The sequence below is a fragment of the Anastrepha obliqua genome, chromosome 1, assembly GCF_027943255.1.
Source record: "Anastrepha obliqua isolate idAnaObli1 chromosome 1, idAnaObli1_1.0, whole genome shotgun sequence".
NCBI lineage: Eukaryota > Metazoa > Arthropoda > Insecta > Diptera > Tephritidae > Anastrepha > Anastrepha obliqua.
In genome coordinates, this window is record NC_072892.1 from 167,239,013 (window position 1) to 167,267,011 (window position 27,999).

Here is a 27,999-nt window from a genome sequence, read left to right on the forward strand (position 1 = left end):
GTTTAGCACAAATGCATAGACTGGCTTCTAAATTAATACTCATTCGCATATCACAAAATTCAAAACTCATTTTACTTATCAATCCATCAAAATCCTTCACGTATTACTTACAAAACAACACATTTTTGTTTTTTGTTCCGTTCATAAACATCTTTCTTCATTAAAAGCATTTGTATGAAATTCCAGTTTAAATTCAATTAATTTTTTATATCAGGTTACTAGTTTATCGTTTCATGCTTTGTTTTGTTTTTGTCGTTTAGTTATTTTTCTACCAAAATATGTAATGTGCGTAATTTGTTTACTAGTTAAGTGACATATTTGATATTCAATATATGTATGTATGTTTGTTTCCTTTTGATTTTTTCCATTTTGGTAATTTAAAGTGACAATACTAAGGTTAAATTCTCGTTTTAGCGTTGTTCGGTTTCTGTCGCTGTGGTACAGAAAACTACTTTGCTATACAAATTTGTTTTTGTTTTTGGTTTTGGTTTATGCTTCGTAAACACACAAAAATGTTGCTCTTGTTTGTTGTTGCTCACATTACAACAGAGTCATTTGGTTAATCCCAATACTCTAAACAAAGTCGAGCTCCAAGCCAGCCTCAATATTAACTGCGACCGCTTTATCCGTCGCAATACTAACATCCACATCGCCTTCCTCCTCTTCCTTCAGCTTTTTCGATTTGGACTTATCTTTCGTCGCAAAGCCCAAAATGCCTAGGGCACTGCCGCGTCGAGAAGATTGGCCCAACTGCTCGAATCAGGAATCCACAAGCACATGCCACCGCGCTAGTAGCTCGCCTTTGGCTAAATCGCGCACATCCGCCCAATGCGCCACCTCCTCAGGTCCGGACGAGTTTAGTCCCAAACTAAACCAGCCGACCATTTCATTCTTTTTCATATTACGTTTCGCATAAACGGAAACCATCAGCGTCACATCGTTCAACTGGAAAAGTGCCACCTGCAGCAAAAGGTACAGAAAGTACAGAAATATTTTACGTTTTATACATTTTAAAATTTATGCATGCGCCACATACTTGAAAGACGAAGGTCTCCTTGAATAGCGGATGTGGTTGGCCACGCCTTGTTGATGTTTTCGCTCGCGATATCTCCTGTCCTATACTGCTGACTAAGCATAGCTTCACATACGTGTCGGGTGCCTTATTCATTGATAAACTGCGAAAATGACTGCCCTTGACAATTTCCACCGTCAAACGACCCGTAACACCGTTATAACCTAAGCCTAAGAGTAATTCTGGCACTCCACCGTGTTGCATCGAGGTGGTCGAACCAGCGCTGTCTGATCGCGCCAGACTTAACAAATCACTATTGGAGCCCAAAACCTATGAAGGAGAGTTAAGCAGATTCAAATAATTTATTTAATTGCATTAAAATGGTAAATTTTAAATAAATGCTTTTTATTTATTATACTTGTATGTAAACTTACAGAAGATGTGCTCCTAGGCTCCAATGGTAACCACAAATTCGTCTCCAACTCCAGATCTATTGTGGCAAAACTAACGTACGCCTCCCCGATGAGACGTTCTTTGCGCAAGCGTTCGCAGCCGTATATTCGTACGCGCAGACCCATGTTGTTGACTTCTTCCGGATTGACCCGGTGCAGTAAAAAACTTTCCATGTATTGAGGATTTTCGCCCGAACGTATTTTAGTCTTATGCTTTTGCTTCTTATTTGGCAACATAAGAAGGCGGACCTGAAGGGCAATTTTTGTTATGAAAATTTATTTAAAGCTATTAGAAAATTTTGCTTTTTTTTTACATTTAACTATAACAGAGTGGCACATACGTAGATGAATAGAAGTAGAACGGAAGTTTGTAATCGAAAACCCAAGCGCTCACTAATATTTATATAGTAGGCCCATTGTACTTGAAACAAGCTTAACTCCATTTCAAACTTCCCAGATTCCGTAATGAATCTGAAAAATTTTTTGCGAATAGAGAGTTCCAGCCAGTCTCAACGCATCAGAGCCAAAAGTGTTTCTCCTTAGACTAAAGAATAACTGAGGTAAACTAAGAAAGTTTTCGGTATTGTCATGGCCAACAAGAAACACATATTGAGTAGTCAATGATGCCTTGTGAGCAAAGTATGATACATAGTTTATTCATCTTCAGCTTAATAAGAAGTTCCACACTCATCTGTTTGGCGCTTTAAAAGTCGTTTAGTTGTTATGCAGATGTTGGAGACAGTAGCTTCTGCGTCTTTTCTACGCCTTTCTGCAAAACCTAGACTGATAGTTGGGTTTGGTTTCTTTAGGTGAGCCAAAGACTCGCAATTCACCAACTGACCAGCCAGTTCGTTGCCCTGTACACACAAGTATCCTAGGGTGAACGTAAGTGCGACAGTGTCCCTACCCGCCACGGAATTTCACTCAACCTACATTCCTCGATAATTTGTGAGGAAGTCCAACATACAGTAAGGCCGAATACGGCGGAAGGAATAGTCAATCGACTAATTCGCTAGGACTAACTGCAGTAGTTATTAATGGAAGTGCTCATCGCGCGCTCAGGACAACTTATGGCGCTCAGCGATGAGTCCCATTTTGGCTTAATGGCTACGTAGATCAACAAAATTGCCATATTTGCGATGAAGAGTAAGCCGAAGCCATTCAAGAATAGCCATTAAATCCATTTCAGATAACCGTTTGGTCCGTCGTATGGGTTGGAGGAATCATCAGGCCATATTGCTTCAAAGACGAGGCTGGCGCCAATGCAACAGTGAATGGCGAATGCTATCACGACTTTTGGATGCCGGAAATTGGAGCCCGTGATCTCAACAAAATTTGGTTCCAACAAGACGGGGACGACGCTACTTGCCATACAGCCTGTGAAGCAATGGATTTACTGGGTCGTCATTTAGGTGAACAATTTATCTCTCGTCTCGAACCAGTGGGACAGTGGATTGGCCACCGAGATCGTGTAATATCACACCTTTGGACTTTTATTTGTGGGGGTAGGTAAAGTCTTAATGCTTGATGGATAAGCCAGCTTCGATTAAGGCATTAGAAGCCAACATTACTAAAGTTATTTACAAGAAACCGACCAAAGTCCTCCAGTGAGTCATTCAAAATTGGTGTTTACGGATGGCCGAAGTACGGCGCAGTTGCGGCCAATATTTGAAAAGGATTATATTTCTAGGTATTTCTTAGGTTCTATACAAAAATAAGAAAGATTACCCAATCAATTTGAATGTTGTTTTATTTCAATTAAAAATTTGATACCTCTAAATTGACCATCCTTTATATAGAAAAGGTGGCAAACGTACTCGACTATGGAACTAAGAGGATTAATATATAGTCCAAGGAGACCAAAAAAAAAATGGATAAGCTTGCAGCTTTCTTTGCGAGAAAGGCATTCGGTATACACTGCATTATGCCGATTTAAATCATTTAGAAAACTCTTCACTGTCATTTCTTCCAAATCGAAGCTTACCTGCGTATGCGTCGTCTGTCCATTGCCCAGAGTAGGTAAACCTCGAGCTTGCATCACATGCACTGTCATTTTACGCATCGGTGCATCGTAAAGCAACGAGATCTCGATGCTACCACTTTTGCCATAGAATTGGTTCTGTACGGAAGTATCATCCGATTTGATGGACCGCAAATCACTCGTGTCGAAAAGTGGCTCCTAGAAAATAAGAAGAGATTTAAAGTAACTCGTTTCAGCATCAGGTCTAAGCGTACTTACATCTTCATTATTATTATTACTGTTGTTATTATTATTATTATTATTGCTATGCAAATCAGGCACATCGTCTAAACTGTCTTGACGCACAGACGCAGTCGAAATTTTCTGATATCTGCTGCTGCTGCTATTACTGCTGGATTTTAACAAATCAGCCCGATTGTCAATGCGCGACTCTTTCAGCGAAGATGAAACACTGCACTCGCTCGATTTGTTCGTACCGCCATTGCTCTGGAAACGTTCTGCGATTTCCACAGAAGAGAAAATAAATTTTTTGGTATTTAAGTATCTCTACAGCAATACTAAGCTTTAAAAAATTTAAATCACCAGGTCCTGACAACATCATTCCAGCAGAACCTCAAGAAGGACTGGAAATTCTACTGCCTTGGTTAACAAGGATCTTTAACAAGTGTTTAAATCTCTCTTACCTTCCGACAATTTGGAAGAAATCGAAGGTAGTATTCATTCCGAAAACGGGGAAGCCTTCACATTGCAAACCAAACGACTTCAGGCCCATTAGCCTAACCTCTTTTTGCTTAAAGGCTTTTGAAAAAGTCTTATATGAGCAAATCAAAACCCAATTTGATACTAAGTTGATCTCTGAGGCCCAACATGCCTACACTAAAGGGAAATCGACTGAAACGGCACTTCATTCACTGGTGCAAACAGTGGAAACTTCCCTTCACAATAAGGAGTACTCTCTTGTCGCATTTATGGACATAGAAGGTGCTTTTAATAATATTGAACCCAACGCTATTTTGTCTGAAATTGCCAAATTGGGTATTAATTACTCCATCCGAAAGATGATCGAACAAATGCTCCAAAATAGAATAATCACTTCAGAGCTTGGGTTAAGCCGCATAAGAATGTACGCCGTCAAAGGCACTCCTCAAGGCGGTGTACTTTCACCCCTTCTCTGGAATCTCGCTGTAAACAGTTTGCTTCGAAATCTCGAAAAAGCAGGCTGCAAGGTTGTAGCCTATGCAGATGATATTGTTCTCTGCGTGTCAGGCAAACACCTGAATACACTCACTGAGCTCATGCAACGCTCAATCAATATTCTGCCAAAATGGTGCACCGAATGCGGACTAAATGCGAATCCAGCAAAGACAGATCTTGTTCTCTTCAATAGGAAACAACAATCTCCTCCACTGCAAACAATAACCTTAAAAGGGGAATCATTACTCCTATCTGATTCAGCTAAAAATCTAGGAGTTATTCTAGATAGGAAGTTGAGTTGGAAATTGAACATCGAAAACAGATGTAAAAAAGCTTTCATAGCTCTTTATACTTGTAAGAAAGCTATAGGCAAAACCTGGGGTTTTTCACCTCGGATCATTTATTGGATATATACCTCGATCATCAAACCGATACTCTTCTACGGTGTGGTTGTATGGTGGACAGCACTCGAAAAACGGTGCAGAGTAGCCTCAATTGATCGAGTCCAAAGAACAACCTGCCTCCTGATAACAGGATGCTTAAGTACAACACCTACTAAGGCTTTAAATACGTTGCTTCACTTGTTCCCTATCGATCTGGCTGGCAAAGCGATTGCAGCGAAAGCAGCGACACGCATGAATGCTATATCGAAATGGAATAAGTATCTTGGCCATTCGGCCATACTGAACACGAACACAGTTATCTCTTCCGACATAGACTATCATGTAAGTCTTCCATCACCACCCTTGCTATTCTCCTGTTCACTCCCAACTAGGGAAGAATGGAAGACAAATCTTACCGAAATCGATGGCCCTCTGACTATATATACAGATGGTTCAAAACAAGACGGAAAAGTGGGATTTGGAATCTTTTCCAATTCCCCTCACATCAATCTATCATTTAGATTACCCGACTACTGTAGCGTATTCCAAGCGGAAGTATGCGCTATCTGGTATGCTGCGAAAACTCTCTTAGAAAATAGAATATCACTAGAGGATATCCGCTTTTTCACCGACAGTCAAGCGGCCGTTCGAGCACTCAGCTCCTCTTATACCCACTCAGATGTGGTTCGATCCTGTCTCTTATCTCTTAACGAGATAAGTGTTCAGAATTCTGTCCAAGTTATCTGGATACCAGGTCACAGTGGATTCGAAGGTAACTGCAAAGCTGATGAGCTCGCAAGAGCTGAAGCTGCGCAATCAAATGTTAGTAACTTACCCACAATCCACATTCCGCTCTCAACATGTAAATTGCTCATTGATCGAGAATTTCACAGCATTGCTGATCGGAGGTGGCGAGTGGAAACTACTTGCGTTACGACCAGACAAATCTGGCCATCCTACAATCTGAAACAGACAAAAACCCTTATAAGTCTTTCGAAACACGAACTAAGGCATATAATATCTCTCATCACCGGCCACTGCCTTTTGGGCACTCACGCACGTCGGCTCGGGGTTAATCAAAACGACCTGTGCAGATACTGCGAGGACGAAGATGAGGACGTATCGAGCAGACATTTGCTGTGCAGTTGTCCCGGTCTAGCCAGAAGTCGACTCGCTCTTCTTGGCTCTCCAACAATTGACAATCTTTCAGTACTCTCGAACCTGAAAATCGAATCTCTCATCAAATTCTCGAAACGAATTAATATCTTTGACCAAAATCTACAATAAAAATCTCGGTTAGGTGGGGAAATCATATAACATAATGAGCTCTAGGGCAACACAACGGACCCAACTTGCGGTCTATGTGGCACTCCGATGCGGGGTCACCCTTAAACCAACCAACCAACCAAGTAAATAAGTTATGGTGGCAGCAATTGCACAATGAGGAACACGAAAGTAAACCCATTGTGGCAACATAGTTTAAAATTATTTGCCCAATCTCTGACCCAACAGGTCGTTCTTTGACTCCAACTTTCGCCAGCCTCTATGGAAAAGAAAGCATTGATATGTCAATTGAACTTGCAACTTTATAAATTTTCTGACTTTGCAAGTTTAATTGACATATCAATGCTTTCTTTTCCAAAAGGAACCAGCTGTTGGTACCTTTCTTTGCAAATGGTATTTAAGTAGAACAGACAGCTAATTACACCAGAGCTCAAATAATAATCTATTTTCAGTGAATAAGGCGAGATTTCAAAGTCCTGCTACTCAACCTCACAGTGATGAGGTAAACGAGAAAGGAGGCACTGGGATAAGCTTCGTACAGAAAAATGAAACAAAAAGTGTTTTCTAATAGCGGTCGCCCCTCGGCAGGCAATGGCGAACCTCCGAGTGTATTTCTGCCATGAAACCGTTATAAAAAACCGTCTGTCGTTCGGAGTCGGCGTAAAACTGTAAGTCCTTCCATTTGTGGAACACCATCGAGACGCACGCCACAAGTAGTAGAAGAGCTCGACCAAACACCTAACAGAAGTGGACGCGCCAATTATTTATTTATTTTATTTTACTCGAAGGAGTGTGGTGATTGGCCTTCCTCTCCGCACTATTAGCCTTACTCTATGCAAGCCACTTTATACAGAGGAATAAATGTTGCGACTACTAGACTATATTTTACTTTATGCTTAGCTTCTGATTCATAATAATGCACTAAAAGAGTTTGTTTACTAAGCCTAAACGGACGTCTCGATTACATATTGAGAAGGGGAGGTTCCTTGTGTACTCGCCTTAACATTTAGATCGTAACAAGTAGACCATCTTAACACATCTCGAAACACCCTCTGCTTTAAATCATATACCAGAGCCTTTGCGGAAACTTGCCTATTCGTGTTATCGAGATATTATCGGCTTAGCTAACAATCTTATCACTTCCTATTCCGTCTCTTGCAGAAACCACAAGAAGTTAACGCCATTTCACGAAATTCTGTTTGTAATACAGTCAGCGTCTCCATTACCAGTGTTGGGTGAAATTTTATTTGTAGGCACAATTAATCAATTATGAATTGTGAGTTTCTGCAATTAGCAACTAATTAAATTTTCGAAGAAAGGCGCACCCAGGCGCACCCTTACCCTACCGGACCCAGCTCACACAATTTCTGCAATGGGGTTTAAATGTAAACCTAGCTTTTCCGCGTGTGTGCCGATCATCCAATGGCTGGTAAACACAGCTACGAGTTTGGAAAGCGAATGGTGTGGAGTCCCCAGGACCTTCTGAGTCCTCCGTCTATGGTACTGGGGTCAAAGGGTTTTCGAAATAGCACATGAAGTCTGGAGGGTTATGCCAATATTAGTACACAATTAGGATCTCGAGATTTCGGAATATTTTTTAAAGTAATCCTGGTATTCTGAGATTGATGCATGTCGGTCCCGGAATTTTGTGAGCACGAAAAATACCGGGGTTTTGGGATCCCGATATTGGCAAATCTATTGGGTACCCGCTTTATAAAATATCATTTGATTTAACTTTTTTTTGATTTTTTTGATAGGTGGCAACCCTATTCGAAAATATTTCTAAATCAATTTGTTCTATCTTTATATTATAATACCGTTTTTTTGGCGAAAAATATAGTTTTTAGGCCCTCCAAGGCCGTGTTTTTACCTATATTTTAACTGGTACTGACACTAAAGGGGGGAAGTACCTTTAGACGTTTCAAAAAATCGATTTTTTTTATTGTCTTAACCGATAGGTATATGCTCTAAGAATATTATTGCAAAATTTCAAAAGCCGATCTTGAAAATTATAGAAGATATGCCACTTGAAAAAGGCGCGCGCCGAGCCGACCGAGCGTTTCTTTTTCCTTGACCGCGAACTTTAAACGGCGTTTTCTCGAAACCATGTTTTTCAAATTGGCGTAAGTGATTACGGAAAAAGTATTGAACCAATTTTCTTCATCAAGGTTTCATTTTAAAGGGCATAAAAAGCTACTCTAGGTAGGCTACGGACGAAACGAAAAAATAATTTTTAGATACTTTTTAACACAAAAATGTTTGAAAATTTTTGCAAAAAAAACCAAAAGTTTTTTTGAAGCCTCATTTTAACGGTTAATCTTCGAATTTGCTAGAGATTGTAGTCTATCTAGGATAAAAAACCCTCCTGAGTAAAATAATGTTTGATTTTATGATTTCAGACGAAAGTTGCGGTCAGGATCGCTTTCGCCGAATTCGATGTCAGCGGCGACACGATTTACGTGAACCGCCATAACTCAATTAATTGCTTATTTATAATAATGTTAAATACGCTTTTTTCTTCTTGGAGCATTGCCCTAAATATATATCATATTAATTTCATGTGCACTGTTTTCATATTCCCAAAAATAAATCACGAAAAACTGGTTTTTTTCGGCCCTCTAAAGGTACTTCCCCCCTAAAATGATGTAGGTGGATGGTTTCATATGTAGAATTCCACGCAAGTGGGGAAAGTCTCTAATTGGCATTCACTTGAGAGTGGCCAGGAGGATTCTTCTACATATGGTTGAAGCAGTTCACAACTTCCGGGCTTATCCCAAGCATCCTCTAGTATCCCATTCGGGAGCGAAGCAACGTGAGAAGGCGAAGCATCCCAGGATAGCTGGTGGTTGTGCGCTGGGTTTGGGACCCGCCACGTAAAAATTCCCCCCAATGAAAAGACGAATAAAGCCTCGGACAACTCTAGCCATTCCTCTCTAAACAGTAACAATTGTATCCAAGGATGAAAAAAATTACTAAGAACTTTTAATTAAGGAGATTCATTGTTATTTTTAATTATTTCATGGATTAATATAATTGCAATTGATTTTTAAACAATTAAAAAGTTGCTTGAAAAATTAATTGATTAATGTTCAACACTACCTACTACTTCATAACTGAGAAGTGGTAAACTTTACCAGCGAATCGTCCACTGCTAACCCTGGCGAGACGTTTGGTAGGTTAGGTTAGGTTGCCTAGTTGTCACGCAAAAACCGCTACATACCGATACCAGATGGAGTTCATTAGTTATGAGTTTTGAAATAGTCCACCCGCTTGGTGCCTGTTTCTATTCCGAGTTAAAGGAGACATTTTCAACCCACTACTGAGACGTCTTCCAATCCGTCAAACTGTGGTGCATCCAAATATTTTAAGGGTGTTTTGAATAAATAGTATATCCGCAGTATATCCGCAAAGCAGATGCTCTACAGTTTCGCTTGGGCCCTGCACCCTACATTTCCGCATTCCTCGCTGCCCGAGATTCCTATCTCATAAGCAAACGCTGCTATTGGGCTATGTTCCGTCAGCATGCCTACCATAGTTCTACAATTTCTTAATGTCTTGTTTACACATCTTTGCATTCCTGGAAGTGGACAGACTGTCCCATCTTGTTCTAAAATTTCCGATCAAGTTCTCGTCTAGTTCGTTGTATAATGTTCGTATAGACTTTGGTATTTCATTAAGAAGATCCGAAGATAGAGAAACCTCGTTTTTCGACTACTTCGTTCCCTTCAATGCGCTGGAACCCAATAGAAATTAAGTCAACAATTCGCTGCCAAGCTTTCTACTGCCTCTCTGCTCTTAAGAACGATCTTGGACATCATATTAAAAGATGCAATTGCTTTAATGGCTGCCTGACTATCTACGAGTATGTAAAAATTAACCTTGGAGTCGGTCCCAATAGTAACACAACCTATTTCTACTGCCTTCCTGACTGCGAAGACCTCAACCTGGAATACACATCAGTAATCTAGAAGCTTATTCCATTTCCTTGGGTCTAGCACTAGAGAGACGTTTGTTATGTAGTCTTGAATTATATTGTTGAAGACGTCTTCAATATTCAGAAAAGCTGTAAGATAAAATTTCTATACAATAAAGGAATTACTCAAATAATCTGGCCAAGATAACGAGGGTCTTCTTTAATTTACCTCTTAAAGTTGGCTGTTAGAATGAAGTTGTCTGGCAATTGTATGGACAAGACGTATGCTCCCTCGGAGTAGTGTTTGTGACCTTACTAAATAATTGGCGCTTACATCCTTAATGGGTGCTTAGCCGAGCTCCTCCTGCTATTTGTGGTAAGCGTCTTGATGTTGCTCCACAAATAGAGGGATCTACAGTTTTAAAACGACTCCTGCAGATGGCTCATGGAAAAAATTCACTTAAAGGTTTGCCATTGCCTGTCGAGGGCACTATTAGAAAAAACTGTTTCTATCATTTTGATGTTTCACCAACTCATTCGGCTCAGGCGACCGCCTTGTAACCTTACTGGTTTTAGAAATAAAAAAGAACGCAAATATTTCTGCAACCTCACAATGTGTTAATCAGCTGCGCCGGTATTTTGTTTGTTAGGTTACGTTGGGTTGAAGCGGTTGTCCACTGTGGGACACACTCAGGCTCATGGCCCCTTGTGATGCCGCGTGGGGGAATACCCCTTATCTCTCCTAAAACCAATGTGTACTATATATTTAAAAATTGTGTAAGATTCCTAGTTTCGATAGAGCCGAGATCTTTCAATTCATTGTCTACCCAAAATGGCAAATCTAAGTCTGGAAAGAGCAGGGCAGTGACACAGAAGGTGCGATATCGTCTCTTCCTCGTCTAGATATCTTCTGCAGAAGTCATGTGTTTGCTCACCCATGCTCTGGGTGGGGCTACCAATTATACAGTGCCCCGTAATAACTGAAATCAGTGTGTTAAGACTGTGCTTCTCTCTTCTTAGTAGAAGTTCCGTGCGTTTAGCATTTAGAGTCGGCCACAGCTGTCGGGCGATTTTGCAAGTGGCATCGTTACGCCATCTTTCATTCGCTACTCTTACAATTTCCTCGCTAATACATAGTCTACATGTTTGCAAGGGTATACATATATAACTGTCTATATACTCTTCAGTCAATTTGGTGCCGATTTTTACTAGTTCATCGGCTCTGCAGTTCTCTCAGTGTCACAATGGCCAGGAACCCATATTATCCTATAAGCGAAATGACTCAGATATCTCGTTAAGAGATGCGCGGCATTTCATGGCTACCTTGGAGGTTGTCGACTGTTTTGTGAGGGATTTTATCGCCGCCTGGCTATCAGTGAAAATATCTACATTTTCATCTCCAGGTATCGCATCACACTGTATCAGTGCCGCGGCTTTCATTATTGCCATCAATTTAGCCTGAAAGACATTACAGTAGTCGGGAAGCCGAAAACTGAAGAAGATCTCCAGATGCTCGCAATATATACTTCCGCCCACCTTGCTCTCGAGCTTTAAGCCATCTGTGTATACATGGATGGACTCGCCCTGTCTTACATCGTCCCGTTCCCACTCTTTCCTCGAGGGTAGGAGGGTCGTAGACTAATGACAAGCATAGGCGAGACTGTATTGTCCACCTATCCGGAAAGCCCCAAAGTGCCATCCAGGATTTTTGTTTGTTTAGATGAAAATATTTTTTCTTAACTTAATTTGCTCTTTTACCTTTCCTGTCACCAGTCAATATACCCGTATGACTATCGACGGACGCTTTCTCCGAATCATTTGAACTGCACTCACTATGCGAGGACGGAATACCAACTTTACCACGCTCCGCTATGGCCAATGGATCGCGGGATGAATCAAAGCGTGGCGTTATCGTTACGCGTTGCAATTCATTTGGTGTATAATTGAAGCTCTGTTGCGGATTTGGCGGTGACGGTGGCTGATACGAAGACTGCTGATGGACACCGTAGTTATTGAAGTGGCCATTTGTTGAAAAATTACGTGACTGCTGCAAGCGTAAACGGCGCAATATGTCTTCCTCGGAATCGGAACTGGTATTGTCATAGCGGCGTTTGCGAGCTAAAATAAGGAAATAAATGTACAGATATGTATGTAAGTATGTGCATTAGCACCAAATTGAAATTAAAAATCTTTTTCTGTATGAAATACCTTTCTGAATTCATGCGAGTAATTAAATTTTCTTCATAATTTTTACTACGTATACTCACACTTACACATCTTTTGTGTATATTTTGATGCGATTATCTTCTCATCGCAACAATTTAGACTGTGACGAGCATGAAAGCACCATTTGCGATGTACGTAAAGAAAAAATAAAAACATCAAAGCAACGACGCCAAAAAGCGCACCCAATACGGTTGTTAACTCAACGGATCCTTAAGTGAAATATAAGAAAAGTGAAAAGAAAGAAAACATAAATTACAAATTGTAGGCATATTTAATGGGGCTGAAATAAAAAATGGTGTCATTAAACACGAAAGTCCTTCAGCAGATATATATACCTATACATATACATATATATATATATAGATATATACATATATAATACAAACTCTGCGTGTATATGTGTGTGTATGTCCTTATATGCAGCTTGTATGTGTAGTATTGGCCTATTACTCACTCTCAAATTGCCTGGCTAGCATAACAAACAAAATATTAACCAGACAATACCGCGAAACGAAGAAAGTGTCGACACTCCAAATGCCAACAATTAACTGTTCAACTGTTCAATTGTTGGGCTGTTCACCACTTTCAACTGTGCACCTTTTTTCGATAAAACTCAAAACACTGCAATAATGGAAATTCCTATAAATAATACCAACGAAGAGGACGAAGCGTTCAATTACCCTCATATATACATACAGTGTCTCATAAAAGTATTCGGAAATCTAATTCCTAGTAGAATCCTTCGGAATCCTAATCCTAGTAGAAAGTCCCAAAAAAGATTATTATTTAATCTTGGGTTCACATTCAAAAACTCATATACAGTTAGAAGGCCGAAAAAAAGCGAATTTTCCACAATTCTTTCTGAGAAAACTTTTAAATTGATTGATATAAACATTTGTGTACACATTATAATATCTTTTAACTGTATTTTAAGACTTTGTATTAGTAAAAATATTTATTTGAAAAGAAGCTCCGGGAGCTCCTCTCAAAAAACACGTTTTGCGGTGACTACTATATCTCTGAACTGGATCCTCTGAAATTAAAAAACCAAACAGATTTCGTTAAGGTAGTGTTAAATCTAGTAATGAATCGAAGGAATTAGTTGTTTTTTGACAAAATGGCGATTTTTCAAAAACAAAATCGAGATTTGACCAAAATTTCGGCCTTAAATAGTTTATAAAAAAAAAAAATAATATTTATCGGTGAGAAAAAATCTACCACCAGGGGGTACCGCATCGAATACTTTCAGAGCCGGTGCGTTTGTATCCGTTCGGACGACATGACCCAGCCAACGTAGCCGCTGGATATTTATTCGCTGCACTATGTCTATGTCGTCGTAAAGTTCATACAGCTCATCGTTCCATCGCCTGCAATACTCGCCGTTGCCAACGTGCAAAGGTCCAAAAATCTTACGCAGAATCTTTCTCTCAAACACTCCAAGCGTCGCTTCATCGGATGTTGTCATCTTCAAAGCTTCTGCGCCCTACGTTAAGACGTGCATGATGAGAGCCTTGTAGAGTGTTAGTTTTGTTTGTTGATAGAGGACTTTACTGCTCAGTTGCCTACTTAGTCCAAAGTAGCACTTGTTGGCAAGAGAGATCTACGTTGGATTTCTAGGCTGGCATTGTTATAGGTGTCATAACTGTCATCAGTGACGTGGGTGCCGATACGCGAGTGCGCCGACTGTTTGTTTGAAGACAGGAGGTACTTCGTTTTGTCCTCGTTCACCACCAGACCCATTCGCTTTGCCTCTTTATCCAGTTTGGAGAAGGCAGAACTAACAGCGCGGTTGTTAAGGCCGATGATGCCGACATCATCGGCATACGCCAACAATTGTACGCTCTTATAAAAAATTGATTAAGTTCTGCGGCTCGTACGATCCTCTTCAACATGAGGTTAAAGAAGTCACACGACAGCGAGTCACCCTGTCTGAAACCTCGTTTGGTATCAAACGGCTCGGAGAGGTCCTTCCCAATTCTAATAGCGCTGCTGGTGTTCAGCAACGTCATCTTGCAAAGCCGTATTAGTTTTGCGGGGATACCAAATTCAGACATCGCGGCATACAGGTAACTCCTTTCCGTACTGTCGAATGCAGCTTTGAAGTCGACGAAAAGATGGTGTGTGTCGATTCTCCTTTCAAGGGTCTTTTCCAAGATTTGGCGTATTGTAAATATTTGGTCGATGGTATGATGGATGGTCTAAAGCCACACTTATAAGGTCCAATCAGTTGGTTGACGGTGGGCTTCAGCCTTTCACACAATACGCTCGCTAGAACCTTATACGCGATATTTAGAAGGCTAATCCTGCGGTAATTGACGCGGATCGCAGAATCACCCTTCTTACGGATTGGTCTGAGCACACTTAAATTCCAATCGGCAGGCATGCTTTCATGCGACCACATTTTGCATAGAAGCTGTTGCATGCACCTTACGAGCCCCTCGCTGCCATGTTTGAATAGCTCAGCCGGCAGTCCATCGGCTCCCGCGGCTTTGTTGTTTTTTAGTCTCTCACGTCGTCATGGTCAGGTGGCGGAACAACAATTCCATCATCAACGATTGGGGTATCGGGATCTTCACTTTCTCTGTGACATGCGCAGCTGCCACTGTTTAATAAGTTCGAGAAGTGTTCCCTCTATACTTTAAGCCTGCTTTGGATGTCAGTCACCGTATTTATGCTTACAGGAAAACGCAAACTACATGAAGGAGAAACATTAAAAACGATATCAAATTCCACAAAAAGAAGCATTTCAAACATCCTCAGCATTTTGCAGAGAAATTCGTTAAACTTAGGGCAGCGAACAGGAAGGCCGAAAAAATTGACGACTTGACCGTTATTATTTGAAAAATCAAGTGCGCGCCACGCACTTCTGCCCCAGAAATTAATAGGAATCCCGCTGAGGTTAGCAGAAAAACGTTAGCAATGAAGCTGTGCACACTGCCCTTAGAGCTGCTGGGTACAATGGGCCAACTCTACGCATTAAGCCGCTTGTAAGTGAAGAAAACCAAAAAAAGCGTTTGGAATTTGCAAAAAGGTGCATTGATCGTAACAAAGAGTTTTGGTCAAAAATAATATTTAGTTACAAGACTAAATTTAAAGTTTTTGGACCAGTTTGTCGTAATAAAGTATGGCGAAAAGTGAATTCCGGTGGGTGATTGCAAACGGTGTCAGGCATATGCAACTTATTAGTGATAAAATGGACCATCGACTTTATACTAAAATATTAAAGGAAACTTTGTTTGCTAGAGCCAATAAACTCGGGCCTTAGGATGATTATATCTTCCAGCAAGAGAACGACCCATAGCATACAGCTCACAATACGCAGCTTTGGATAATATTATGTATTGGGTTATTAGGAAAGTAATTTCGTTTTTTTTTTGTGATGAAAAAAATGAAAGACGGCCTTAAACCCAGGCCTTTCAGGTGGTTATAAACAGTTGAATTTAATAAATTTAACCTCTCACCGATCTCACGTGTTGTTATTCGCCAGTTTGCATCAACTAATGCCTTTATCGCGTCTTTATCAGCTTCAACTGGCCTTCCAGAACGTGGTGCATCTTCGACATCAAAAATGCCGGATCGAAATTTTGCAAACCAGTTCTGGCACTGGTGTGCTGTCAACACATCTTCTCCATACACATCGGCTAATTTCTTTCTGGCTTGAACAGCATTTTTACCTTTTCTATAGTAAAAAAGTAAAATATGACGAAAAATGCTGCTTATTGCTGTCCATATTTTAAAGGGTACCGACCAAAAACTACTGCGTAAAATCAATTGAACTTATTCACACACAAGCCTTACTATATCAGCTGTCAAAACATATAATGGCAATGCGACTTAAGTGTGAAATTAGCTGTGAAAAAATACAATTAAATCCTCTGCCGGGAAAAAACGAAATTACTTTCCGAAAAACCCAATACAACACCCTGAATGTTTCGAAAACACCATCTCAGTTGCCGGTTCTAAATCAGTTCCGAGCACGTGTGGGCAGATTTGGAGCATACCATTTGGAGACACGAAATTACGTCAAGGTACAATCTTAAAGCAGCAATACTCAAAAGATGGAATATCAGAGATATAAACTGTGGGAACGCGCAACTTGGTTTTCTCAATGCAGAATAGATTAAGAGAATTTATTAAAATGTAAGGATACGCTACCAGATATTAGTTAAAAATGCCATGCATTCTATGCATGTCTCGAATTGGTTTTCCAAATACTACTGTGGGCAAAAAGTAAGGTTAATTTATTTGTCAAACTTCGCGGGATTAAAATTTCGCTGTAGTTATTTTTTTCATGAGTTGGCAGCACTGTTAATAACATCTGGGCCAACTTTCATGTGAATGTCATTATCAGTAATATATTTACGCTTGTGTTTACCAAACGACCAAGAGTGCATTTTTCGATTTTTACAATGTGTGATTTGATTAAGCTGAGAAGTGCCATTAAATTTTGTTTGCGGAATGAAATTTCGGCTGGGGAAACGTTTAGCATGCAGAAGGCATTTGGTGATTCGACCATGTCGTTGAAAAATGTTTATAAGTGGTGCAAAGACTTCAAAGAGGGTCGAGAACGTGTTGATGACTTGAAGCGCTCCGGACGACCATCGACTTCAACAGATGACCAACACGTCAATAAAGTGAAGGAGTTAATGCTCAAAAATCGTCGGTTGACTGTTAAAGACCTTACTGATATGATCGGAATATCAGAAGGATCTGTGAAAACCATTTTGAAAGACCATTTGGGCCTACGAAAAGTCAAATCTCGTTTGGTACCGAAACTCTCAATTTCTTGGAAAAAAGTCGTCGCGTTGATGTGTGTGAAACAATGCTTTCAGACTATCAGGACAAGCTCAAATGCATCATTACGGGAGATGAGACATGGATTTATGCTTACGACCCTGAAACAACCGACCAATCAAGCGAATATCGTGCTAAAGGCGAGGCCAGACCGAAAAGAGCACGTCAAAGTCGTTCAAAAATAAAGGTCATGATGACAGTTTTTTCAATTTTCGTGGTGTGGTGCACTATGAATTCCTTTCACCTGGCCAAACTGTTAATAAGAAATATTATTTGAGCGTTATGCGTCGTTTACGTGAAGCAATTCGTCTAAAAAGACCAGAATTATGGGCCAACAACTCTTGGTTTTTGCATCATGATAATGCACCGTCTCACACTGCACTCATTCTTCGTGACCATTTCGCCAAAAATTCCACGCATTCGTTCCGAAACCACCGTATTCGCCTGATTTGGCTCCGTGTGACTTCTGGCTATTCCCAAAACTCAAGAGGCCACTCCGGGGAACGCGTTTCGAGTCGATTGAGGAGATAAAAGTTGAATCGAAGAAGGTGCTGATGGCTATACCGGAAATGGACTATTTGGCATGTTTCGGGTATTGGAAAGTCGTTGGCATAAGTGTATTTCATCGAGAGGGGATTATTTTGAAGGGGATGAAATTGATTTACAAGGATAAATAAAGATTTTTCATTTTACAACCAAATGCACCTTACTTTTTGCCCACAGTAGTACTTTTGTGACATGAATTCACATACTTTTTAAGTTAATGCATTACTTACTTATGTACGCTTTTGCTTGAAAAAAATATTTATTTTATATTTAAATTAAAACTTTGACCACAATGAAAGGACTTAATTATTTTATAGGTGATATACCATAAACAAAATACCCCTGACTACTGGTCCTTCAGTGCTTGACTGAATTAGTCTTTGAGTAATAAATAAAAAGTGCAAGGATTTTCTGATATTTTATAACCGAGAAAAAATATTTCCGAATACTTTTGTGAGGCACTGTATGTGGGCATATAACCTACGTGGGAATATATTGTACATATGTATGTATGCGAGTATATGCAATATAATAATGACGATACACAAAAAATCGAATTTACTATTTAATAGTTTTAACGGCGTGTTGGCAGCGTCGATTCAAGTGTCCACTAAACACCATTTACAAGTATATCGAAAGGGATTAAGGTAAAAGTTTTAGTAGAAGTTTTATGCCACATGTGGCACATTTTTAATATTTCTAATCTATTCTTATTCCCAACCCACTAGACTATTACATCCTCGTGCCCTTAACAGTTGTTTGTAAAAGCTTAATGAAATTAGTCTCTTGTGTTTGTTATGCATTCGCTGTGAGCTAAGAAGAAAAGCAAGTAAGGAAGGATAAACTCGGTCCGAAATGAACTAAATATCATTTTTATTTTATTTAGTGATTTAATCCTAACACTGCAGGAGTGAACCTTATAATTATTAGTGCTAGCCACATTTACTAGCGCACATTTTAGTAAAATTTTATGTCGGTCTGCCTGTTAATTTTTGGAATCAACCAAACTCATAGACAATAAGAGTTATGACATGTACCATCAGAGGGGCATACGGTGATTTAATCTTAACATGCAAAAAGTGGGCGTGGTTTTTAAATGATCTCAATGAATTTAAGTCAAATCTAAATGATGGGGTTTACCGCTTATACCAAATATCATTAAAATTCATTTGATGTTGATTTACGTGGATTATTGGCCAATTTGTCCGCTTCCAATAGCAGCCTACTTAGAAAAAGCGCAATGTGTGTACCAAGTTTCATTGAAATATACGGATTTTTGTTCGAGTATCGTGCGTTTGTGGACATTGAAGGAGCTTTTGAGAGTGCTACCTTGGACTCTATGTGCTCTTCTATCAAAAGTTATGGAGTAGAAGAAGTCATTGTCAGACGGATTCACTATATGCTATCCAAAAGACTGCTTAACATGGATAGAGAAAGCGATGAAGGAGTCAAGGTTGAGTTTAGAAGGGTTTGCTCACAAGCCGGTGTACTCTCTCCCCTACTTTGGTGCTTTGTTCTGGACTCTCTTCTTAATGATCTGCAGGAAATTGGACACATCCTAGCCTACACGGACGATGTGTGCGTATTAATCTCAGGACAATCACTTGAAGCTATATGCAATAAAATGCAGGTAACTCTAAATAAGATTGATCATTGGTGCGAATTGCATGGTCTTTCGGTGAATCCTATAAAAAGTACCTTAGTGCTTTTCACTAGGAAACGCAATATGCAAGGCCGGTTACTATTCACATTGAAAGGGGTAACACTGCAACTGTCTTCTGAGGTTAAATACTTAGGAGAAATCCTGGATAGTAAGCTTACCTCGACGAAGCACGTCGAGTAGAAGGTCTCTCGAACACTAAAAGTCTTCTGGTAGTGTAAGAGAACCTTTGGCAAGACCGGCCATAGTACCCTGGTTGTATGCCACCCTAATTAGACCCATTATTACATACGCCTCTGTAGTATGGTGGAAAGCCTCAATGGTTAATTCCAGAGTACAACCCCTAAACAGGCTGCAGAGAAGTGTGTGCTTGGGTATCACAGGTGCCATGAGTACGACGTCTGGCGATGCCCTTAATGCCCCTAATTCTGAACTTGCAACCTCTAGATCTTCAAATTCGTAAGGAAGCGATGAAGCCGGCGTATAGGCTCAAGTTAAACGGAGTCTGGGGAAGTGAAGAAAGCACTGGCCACTGTCAGATATACCACCGGTTGTCGGAGCGGTGCACACTGTTTTCGATGCCAGTGGACAATCGGGTGCCCGTCGTTGGCTACGGTAGGAAGTATTATGTTTGATCCCAGATAGAGATCAATGGTTAAGTCCAGAGAACCTATTAACGGGATATCAGCACACTTTCTACACCGACGGATACAAAACCAGTGATGGTAGCGGATCTGGATGGTACTTAGACGAAGACACTAAGTACTCCTATGCCACAGAACAGATGGTCACGGTATTCCTTACGGAAGTCTATGCTATATGGAAAGTGGCGGGGTAGCAGTATTGGAATTTGTAGTGACAGTCAAGCTGAACTGAAAGCCCTTGCTAACCCACGCTGCTCTTCGAAGATATTCGGTGAATGTAAGACAAAACTGAATAGTGTTGCAAAGCACAGCAAAGTTAATCTTATTTGGGTGCGTGGACATTGTGGTATTACAGGGAACGAGTTAGCTGATAAATTGGCTAATGAAGACTCTGCAAGTATGCCACTAAGCCCTGAATCCATTCGAGGTGTTAATTCTGTAACGATTCAACTATGGATTGACGACTTCATGAGGTCTACCCATAGAGGACGTTGGTTTGGGTTGAACTCGGGCAGAGTAGCCAAGTACTTTGTGAAAGAACCAAACAGAAAAATAACGACCTTTCTCCTAAAACTCAGCAGAAAGTACCTGAGAGTAGTGGTGGGTGTAATCACAGGGTACAACGCCTGTGGTCAGCATATGGCTGCCACGGGGGGCTCGTCGACAGCCCGATATGCCTGACACTGCAGAGCATTTTCTCTGCAGCTGTCCTGCATTTTCCAGAATCAGACTTAGGATTTTGGATTGCGATATACTGAGTATGGATAAAGTTCATACTCTTCCTCTTCCGGATCTCTTAAAATTTATCAATGAATCCAAGAGATTTGTGGAAGAGTGACCTTAAACTAATTCATCCGTCTTAGCACCCACTCTTTATCTTTCCTATCTCTAATCCTTCTACTAAAATCTATCCGGCTGTAGTACAATGGTCTCCTGACTGAGTGCTTGGACTTGTCCCACCCCCCTCAAATCTAATCTAATCTAATAGTGCGCATGGACGGACTGACGGGCGGATATGGCAAAAACAACTCCTCTCGCCATTTTTGTATATGGTATGTATATAACGGGTGATTTTTTAGCTATTATCTTTTTAAACAGTTGGTTTAAACAGTTGACGCACGTTTCGTGTCTTGTTTCACTGTCAAACATCTTCAGTTTGGTCTATAATTTAACCATGAATCGTCTTACAAATGAACAACGCTTGCAAATCATTGAATTTTATTATAAAAATGCGTGTTCTGTTAAGAAAGTTTATCGCCGCTTCTTCCATTTTATGGTCAGTTTAATCGACCCACTGAAGCGGCTATTCGAAATTTACATTATTGGACATCAAACCACCAACACGCGAACTGAAGAAAATATCGCCGATACAGCGTCAGTGTTAATGATGATCATCAATTATCGCCGTTCGCAGCAATAGCGCCTCTGTTACTCAACAACGTGAAAAAGGATTGAGTTGTGAAGCCTTTCAAATACAGCTGGTGCCAGAATTGAAGCCGAACGACCTACCGCAACGCAGAATTTTTGGTGAATCGGCTGGGCTCTTGGAAAGTTGGCCGAAGATCCACTTTTTTATCGAAAAATTGTGTTCAGCGACGAAACTCATTTTTGGATCAATGGGCACGTAAATAAGCAGAATTGTCGATTTTGGAGTGAAGATCAGCCAAGAGCTGCCAATGTATCCAGAAAAGGTCACAGTTTGGTACGGTTTATGGGCTGGATGTATCAATGGACCGTACTTCTTCAAAGATGCTGCAAATCGTAACGTAACTGTGAATGGTGAGCGCTGCCGTGAAATGATATCCAACTTTTTTTGCCCAAAATGCAAGAGCTTGACTTGCATGACATGTGGTTTCAGCAAGACGGTGACACATGCCACACACCACGCGTAACAATGGACTTGTTGAGAGGCGAGTTCGGTGAACATTTTATTTCACGTTCGGGACCTGTCAATTGGCCACAAAGATCGTGCGATATAACGCCTTTAGATCATTTTTTGTGAGGCTATGTTAAAGCTCATGTCTATTCAGCATCAATTAACGCATTGGAAGGCAACATTAAGCATTTATATGTGAGATACCGGCCGAAACATTGGAAAGAGTATGCCAAAATTGGACTAAGCGGATGGACCATTTGAAGCGCAGTTGCGGTCAACATTTGCATTAAATAATCTTCAAACATTAAATTATATAGACTGTACTATCGATTTAAATAAAAATTTCATGCATTTTTCTGAATTTTACGTGTTTTTTTTTTTTTGAAAAAAAATCACCCTTTACATACCTGCATACCAAAAATGTCAATTAAAAAAACAAAAAATAATAATTGACGCATATTTCCATTAAGTGTTTTGCCGAACTCCTCCTCCTATTTGTGGCATGTGTCTTGATGTTGTTTCACAAATGGAGGAACCTACAGTTTTAAGGGGCTAGGGGTAGTCAGAGACGCAAAAAAATATTGATTAGCATTAATACATCAAGTTTCAACTTGATTTAAGCAAAATTTAAAAAGAAAAAATGAATAATTGTAAAAGCCATCGCTCTTTGTGTGGAGCTCGTTTCTCCAGAAGCCCCTTGCGGCGATCATCACAAGTCCTTGGAGATTCATCTAAAACCAATCGGACAAGAGAAATTAGTTTTATTAATAGATAATCTTGTGCCTGATCGTCTTGCGTTTTTTTCAAAACTAACAATATGGCGGCCTCTGGAAATATTTTTCAGATTTTCGAGAAAGAAACCGACAATTAATTGTTTAAAACAAAAATCGAAATTTTTGAAAAAAAATTCTTCGATCAGGCACGATTTTTTTATGTTTTTCAAAAGCAGTATAAATTTTATTGAAATCGACCAAGCAGTTTTTTACTGTGATCACCAGTTCAAAAAACATAGTTTTGCGAAAAACGCATTTAACCCATCTTCGGCCGCTACAAGAATTCGACATAATTTTTCCATTTCCTTTTTAGTCAGTGCTTATAGGACCATAATCAAGAAAAATTAAAAAAAAAAAAAATTCTGACCATCGGTGTTTTAGATATGGACTGGTCGAAAAATCGACCGCTGGCCAAAAACCGTCAAATATATTAAAAAAAAATACAACATTTATGAAAAAAGTTTAACACACGAAGTCAATTTATTTCATTTTATTTCAAATACAAATATTTTGTTGTTCTTTTATTGATAGAAAAGTCAGCTTACAAATTTTTATGATAATCATCAAAACATTTAGTATGTAAATGAATATTGCATATTTTGCAAGTAAAAATAGTATTTTTCTTGCAAAATTTACACCCCCGAAATTTGTTTTCAATGCTTCTCATGACGGCGTGTACCCTTTCATTGATCCGAGGAAGGTTCGATGGACCTTCATCTCCATGTTCGTTTTCATACTCGTCCTTGTCGTAATTCAATAATTCTGTTGTGACTTTGGAACGAAAATCAATTTGTGACAGGGGTTTTATCTTTTCAATTTTTGCCATCATACAATGAAGTTTCCTTGCATTGACCATTGCGTTACCAAGAGCATTTGTCCATATTGGCCACCACCATTTTTTTCCTCTCATACATATTCTATAATTCGCCACCGCATTATCATGGAGATCGACACCACCCATGCCATGATTATACTCTTGAATAACTTTTGGCTGCGGGATAGTGATAGTTTGTTTTTTCTTCCGACAATATCTTTTAGTGCTAATAATTGGATTGACTGTGGAGTTATTAGTTATAACATTAACTACAGCATTATCATTCCACCGAACAGTCAATATTTCTTGCTGATGATCAAGTAGTTGATCAAATGTTCCTCGTATTTCTTTTTTTAAATTTCTCAAAGGAGAATCGCCCATTCTATTTTCGCGTATAGTACCAGTTGCAAAAAATCAACGTTCGTCGAAGGCACATTAGATGGTATGAAAAAATTATTAAAGAGAATGATGTGGCACTCAGGGTCAGATACGTTGGCAAGCAAGTCTAAGACTGTTTGTGCGCCTAGACCAATCGTTTTATCGTGAGGGGTTGCTGCTCCCCCGTACATTGAACTACAAAATAGGTACCCACTTTCAGAGCATAAGCACCATGTTTTAAAACCAAACCGGATTGGCTTTCCCTTGATAAACATTTTCAGGAGTGGTGTCCATCTATGGAATCATCTGTTCGTCTATAGAGAGATTATGGCTAAAGACTCCAAACTGCATAAACTTTTTGTTGAGAGCGTCAGTAATAGGACGAATCTTCGCAAAACGGTCTGCTGCGTTTAAATTCGTGTTGTCAGCGAGATGGAAAAACTGCTTAATTTTTTAAACCGATTACGACTCATAGCCTGCTTCACAATTGGAACCCCCATGTCCGGTCCAACAGACCAGTAGTGGTCAATGTGTGGCAAAGTATGGTACCCCGATAGGTACAATATTCCAATAAACCCTTTTAGGATAGTTCCGCCCTAGTTCGATATTAGACGAATGAGAACTAGTTCGATTTGTAGGTATTTTTTAATAGTCCCGTACCATCCAATATAGGACAGGTTCGATTTTGGAGGTGAGGTACTAGTGCTGAACTAGAACTTTGATTCACTAGTAGTGATTTTCCCTGCAGGGGTAGTACCTTTCCTATACCACAAAGATACTTACTTCCATCTCTTTCAATAAGAAAAAAATGTTGCTAGATTTTGTTCTATCCTACATGACAGCTCCTGGCCAGCGGTCGATTTCTCGACCACTAAAGTTTACGTCCATGAAACAGTAAAAATTATTGCAATATCGATATGTTACTTTTTTGATTCTGTTAATTTCATATTTTCTCTTCACAATAAATTAGTAACAATTATTTGTTTTTTTGTTTTTCATTATTTTTTCATCTGCACAAAAAACACGTAAAAATAGTGATAATTTCATTCTTTTACAAAATCTGTCCTGAACCTTTTTTTCTTAAAAAATTACGCTCTAGAAATTAACTAAATTCCAAATTTAAAACTCGTGAAAACTGATCAATAAATTTACATTTAGTTTCTGAGATATTGGAGTCCGAAGTTGGTGGTCGAAAAATCGACCAGCTGCCGAAAATGGGTTAAAGTTTTCACTACTACTCCGAAGCGCCCGAGCGCCCTTTGTTAATTGTTGAATAACTCGAAAAGTATTTGTCGGATTCACTTCAAATTTTCACACAATCCTTTTAAGATATTACTTTAAGAAAATGCAAAAAAAGAATCCATTTTTTGAAAATTCTGACTACACCTAACCCCTTACCTACTAACACTTATGACTTATGCAATCGATAAAAACAAGCCTTGAATCTACAGCCCTCGGCAAAAAAAAAAGTACAACAAAATTAAGACCAATCACCGTCAAGGAAAAAAAATATATAAGAGATACTTTTGCAACTTCAAACTTGCACTTTTTATTAAAATAAAATTTTATAAATTACATACTTTCATACCAAAAATCTTAATTAAAAAAAGAATAATAATAATTGACGCGTATTTGCATTAGGTGTTTGGGCGAACTTTTCCTCCTATTTGCGGCATGCGTCTTGATGTTCTTCCACAACTGGAGGAACGTACAGTTTTAAGCCGGCTCCGAACGGCAAATGGTTTTTTATGAGGAGCTTTTTCGTGGCAGAAATACACTCGAAGGTTTGCAATTGCCTGCTCCGAGGGGCGACTGTTATTAGAAAAAACTTTTTCTATCATTTTACTGTTTCATGCACCGTAAAATCTTAATTTTCGAATTGCAATGAAAAGTTTATGGAGTTTTTCTAATTTTTGCATACAATTTAAAAATTAGATTTATATTTTATTATTTGCTTATTTTGTACAAAAATAATAAACATTCAAAAAAACAAAAACTAATTCGTAAAAATTTGATGTGAACAGTTTTGTATCAATTTATGCGTTTAATGCGTTTAGACTACCGCACTCAGCCATGGAATTTCCTTATTACTCAAAATTCCCCAGAGATTTGCCACTGCATGCCGAGTGGTAATCGTTACAGGAAAAATCAACTTATGTTAATAATTTAATAAGTATGTTTGTATGTAATGCCACCGTCTACGGCTTGCCTAAGCCATAAATTAAACTTTAATTACATGTCTGTTTACCACCTAACCCCAGCAACCCCCGTAGCCACTAATTTCCGTAGTAACCGAACCTTAATACAAATATATAATACTTAAATTCTTGAAACAAGGACGTGGAGCTTAATTATTAGCTGTATTTTAATGTATGTAACATAGTTTGTTTTCTCTTTTGCAACAAACGAACGCAAAGGATGATTACTCACGCAGTAGACACAAAAATCCACTATTCATTATGAGTCAGTTAAGGTAAATTGAATTTCTGCATGGATGTATTTAGTAGAATGCTGATGCACGAGAAGGAAAAGGAAAAACACACACACATATATACACTCACACGCGCGCTTGTAAAGTATCGCATCCAGTTTCAATGTCAAATGCGACACCACTTGGGCCGGCCCACCTCCATTGTCTTCTAAAGTGCGTGCACACTGCCATACTTTATGAGTTTACTGAACTGTAATTGCACGCAACAAAAGTGTGGCACAGAAATGGTGCCTAACTGATTGGAAGGAAGGGTGGTCAATGTGGCTCCCGGCGACGACTGCGTGACTACGAGTAAATGCAGGTCTGCAGTATTGAAGACAGTTAGTGAGCAGCTAACTCGTCGTAAATTTTTAAGGTTACTGTGATGGCATTAACGGACTTTGTCTATGTATGTATGTACATAGATAGGTACATTTACGTATGTACATACATATGTATGTGTTTGTTTAAGTATAAAGTTCTTTTGTACTTTGTTTGTCAACGCGCATGAAGTTCTCAAAAACCAGGTCAAAACTATGCAAGACAAAGCGAAGCACGCAAGAAACTACATAGAAGTGGAATTTCATATTCACAAGCAAAATACATACATATATATGTATATATATTCATATTCATAGTTGTATGTGTGTATGTGTGCATACGATGAAAGCCTACTTTCGGGTGAGTATAAAATGGTAGGTATCTATGCATGTATGCATATGTAATAATATACAAAAATATATGCTTTAAAATCGTTTTTAAAAACTAAAAATTATAGATTTTTTTTCGCATTTCCACTTACCATTTAAAGAATACGATTCCACACCGGAAATTACTATCATCTTAGTTCACTTCCAACTTCCGGCGTTTTTTCTTTTCTTTTATCCCAAAGCTACTTTAAAGCGGCCTGCACAAAAATTGCGCTCTGCACAACTGTAAAAAAAAATATACCAACTATTTTTGTGAAATACCAAACTTAAGCTCATGACACACAATTATATTCTAAAATACACCAAATGTGCATAGACAACAAACAAAAATATGGATAGCCATTTTAATAACTGTTTGCACAGCACGAAGACTAGCGTCTAGGCGGCTGGCGGTGGGGAAGTGTTTACATTTTTCTTTTGCGTATCGGCACAAATGATAACAAACAAGCCACTAACTCCGCGCTCTCCCTCTCTGTCTCTCACTCTCTCCATCTCTGTTGACATCTTCACACATCCAGCAGCAAAGACCAAATCAACATTCCATTGGAAATGCATTCAATAGCTTTTTGGCACTGGAATAGTGTGTGAAAGCTTCGTACTGTGCGTTTGCGCTAGGAAGGGAAATCCTTTGGGTCGTAAAATACAAAGGATACTAAAATGCACGTAATCGATTTTTCCGAGAAGGCATTTTTAATAACAACTAAATAAATTCCTTTGGTAAATCAAGTATTTTGTTCGCAAACACAAGCAAATCATATTTTAACTCGCACCTTTTGTCCTTATTTATGCACAAACACAACAAAAATGATATATTAATCCGGTTCAGGCTGCTGCTTCACGATGTACTTTTCACGTAACATTTGTCCACTTTGCAGGCGTTTTCTTCGTT

At 39.3% G+C, this 27,999-nt stretch overlaps 1 protein-coding gene across 1 annotated transcript; it reads right to left on the bottom strand.

The window, feature by feature from the left end:
• LOC129253482 (synaptotagmin-14) lies at nucleotides 1–27,993 on the bottom strand. Its single transcript, XM_054891877.1, has 9 exons — nucleotides 27,881–27,993; nucleotides 27,203–27,333; nucleotides 12,493–12,654; nucleotides 11,978–12,337; nucleotides 3,704–3,942; nucleotides 3,449–3,643; nucleotides 1,447–1,713; nucleotides 1,037–1,342; nucleotides 1–960 (listed from the first exon to the last, which is right to left on the bottom strand). The coding sequence occupies exons 2-9, from the start codon at nucleotides 27,240–27,242 to the stop codon at nucleotides 760–762; spliced, it is 1,770 nt and encodes a 589-aa protein (XP_054747852.1). The 5' UTR covers nucleotides 27,243–27,333; nucleotides 27,881–27,993; the 3' UTR covers nucleotides 1–759.
• Between the last annotated feature and the right edge of the window lie 6 nt (nucleotides 27,994–27,999).

What these genes read in the sequence shown, in the direction of transcription:
- LOC129253482 (XM_054891877.1), bottom strand. Translation starts at nt 27,242, where the DNA reads ATGATAGTAATTTCCGGTGTGGAATCGTATTCTTTAAATG. An exon ending in AAAATATACACAAAAGATGT is followed by an intron (nt 12,338 to 12,492) that starts GTAAGTGTGAGT and finishes TCCTTATTTTAG; the next exon opens with CTCGCAAACGCCGCTATGAC. An exon ending in GACAGACGACGCATACGCAG is followed by an intron (nt 1,714 to 3,448) that starts GTAAGCTTCGAT and finishes ATTGCCCTTCAG; the next exon opens with GTCCGCCTTCTTATGTTGCC.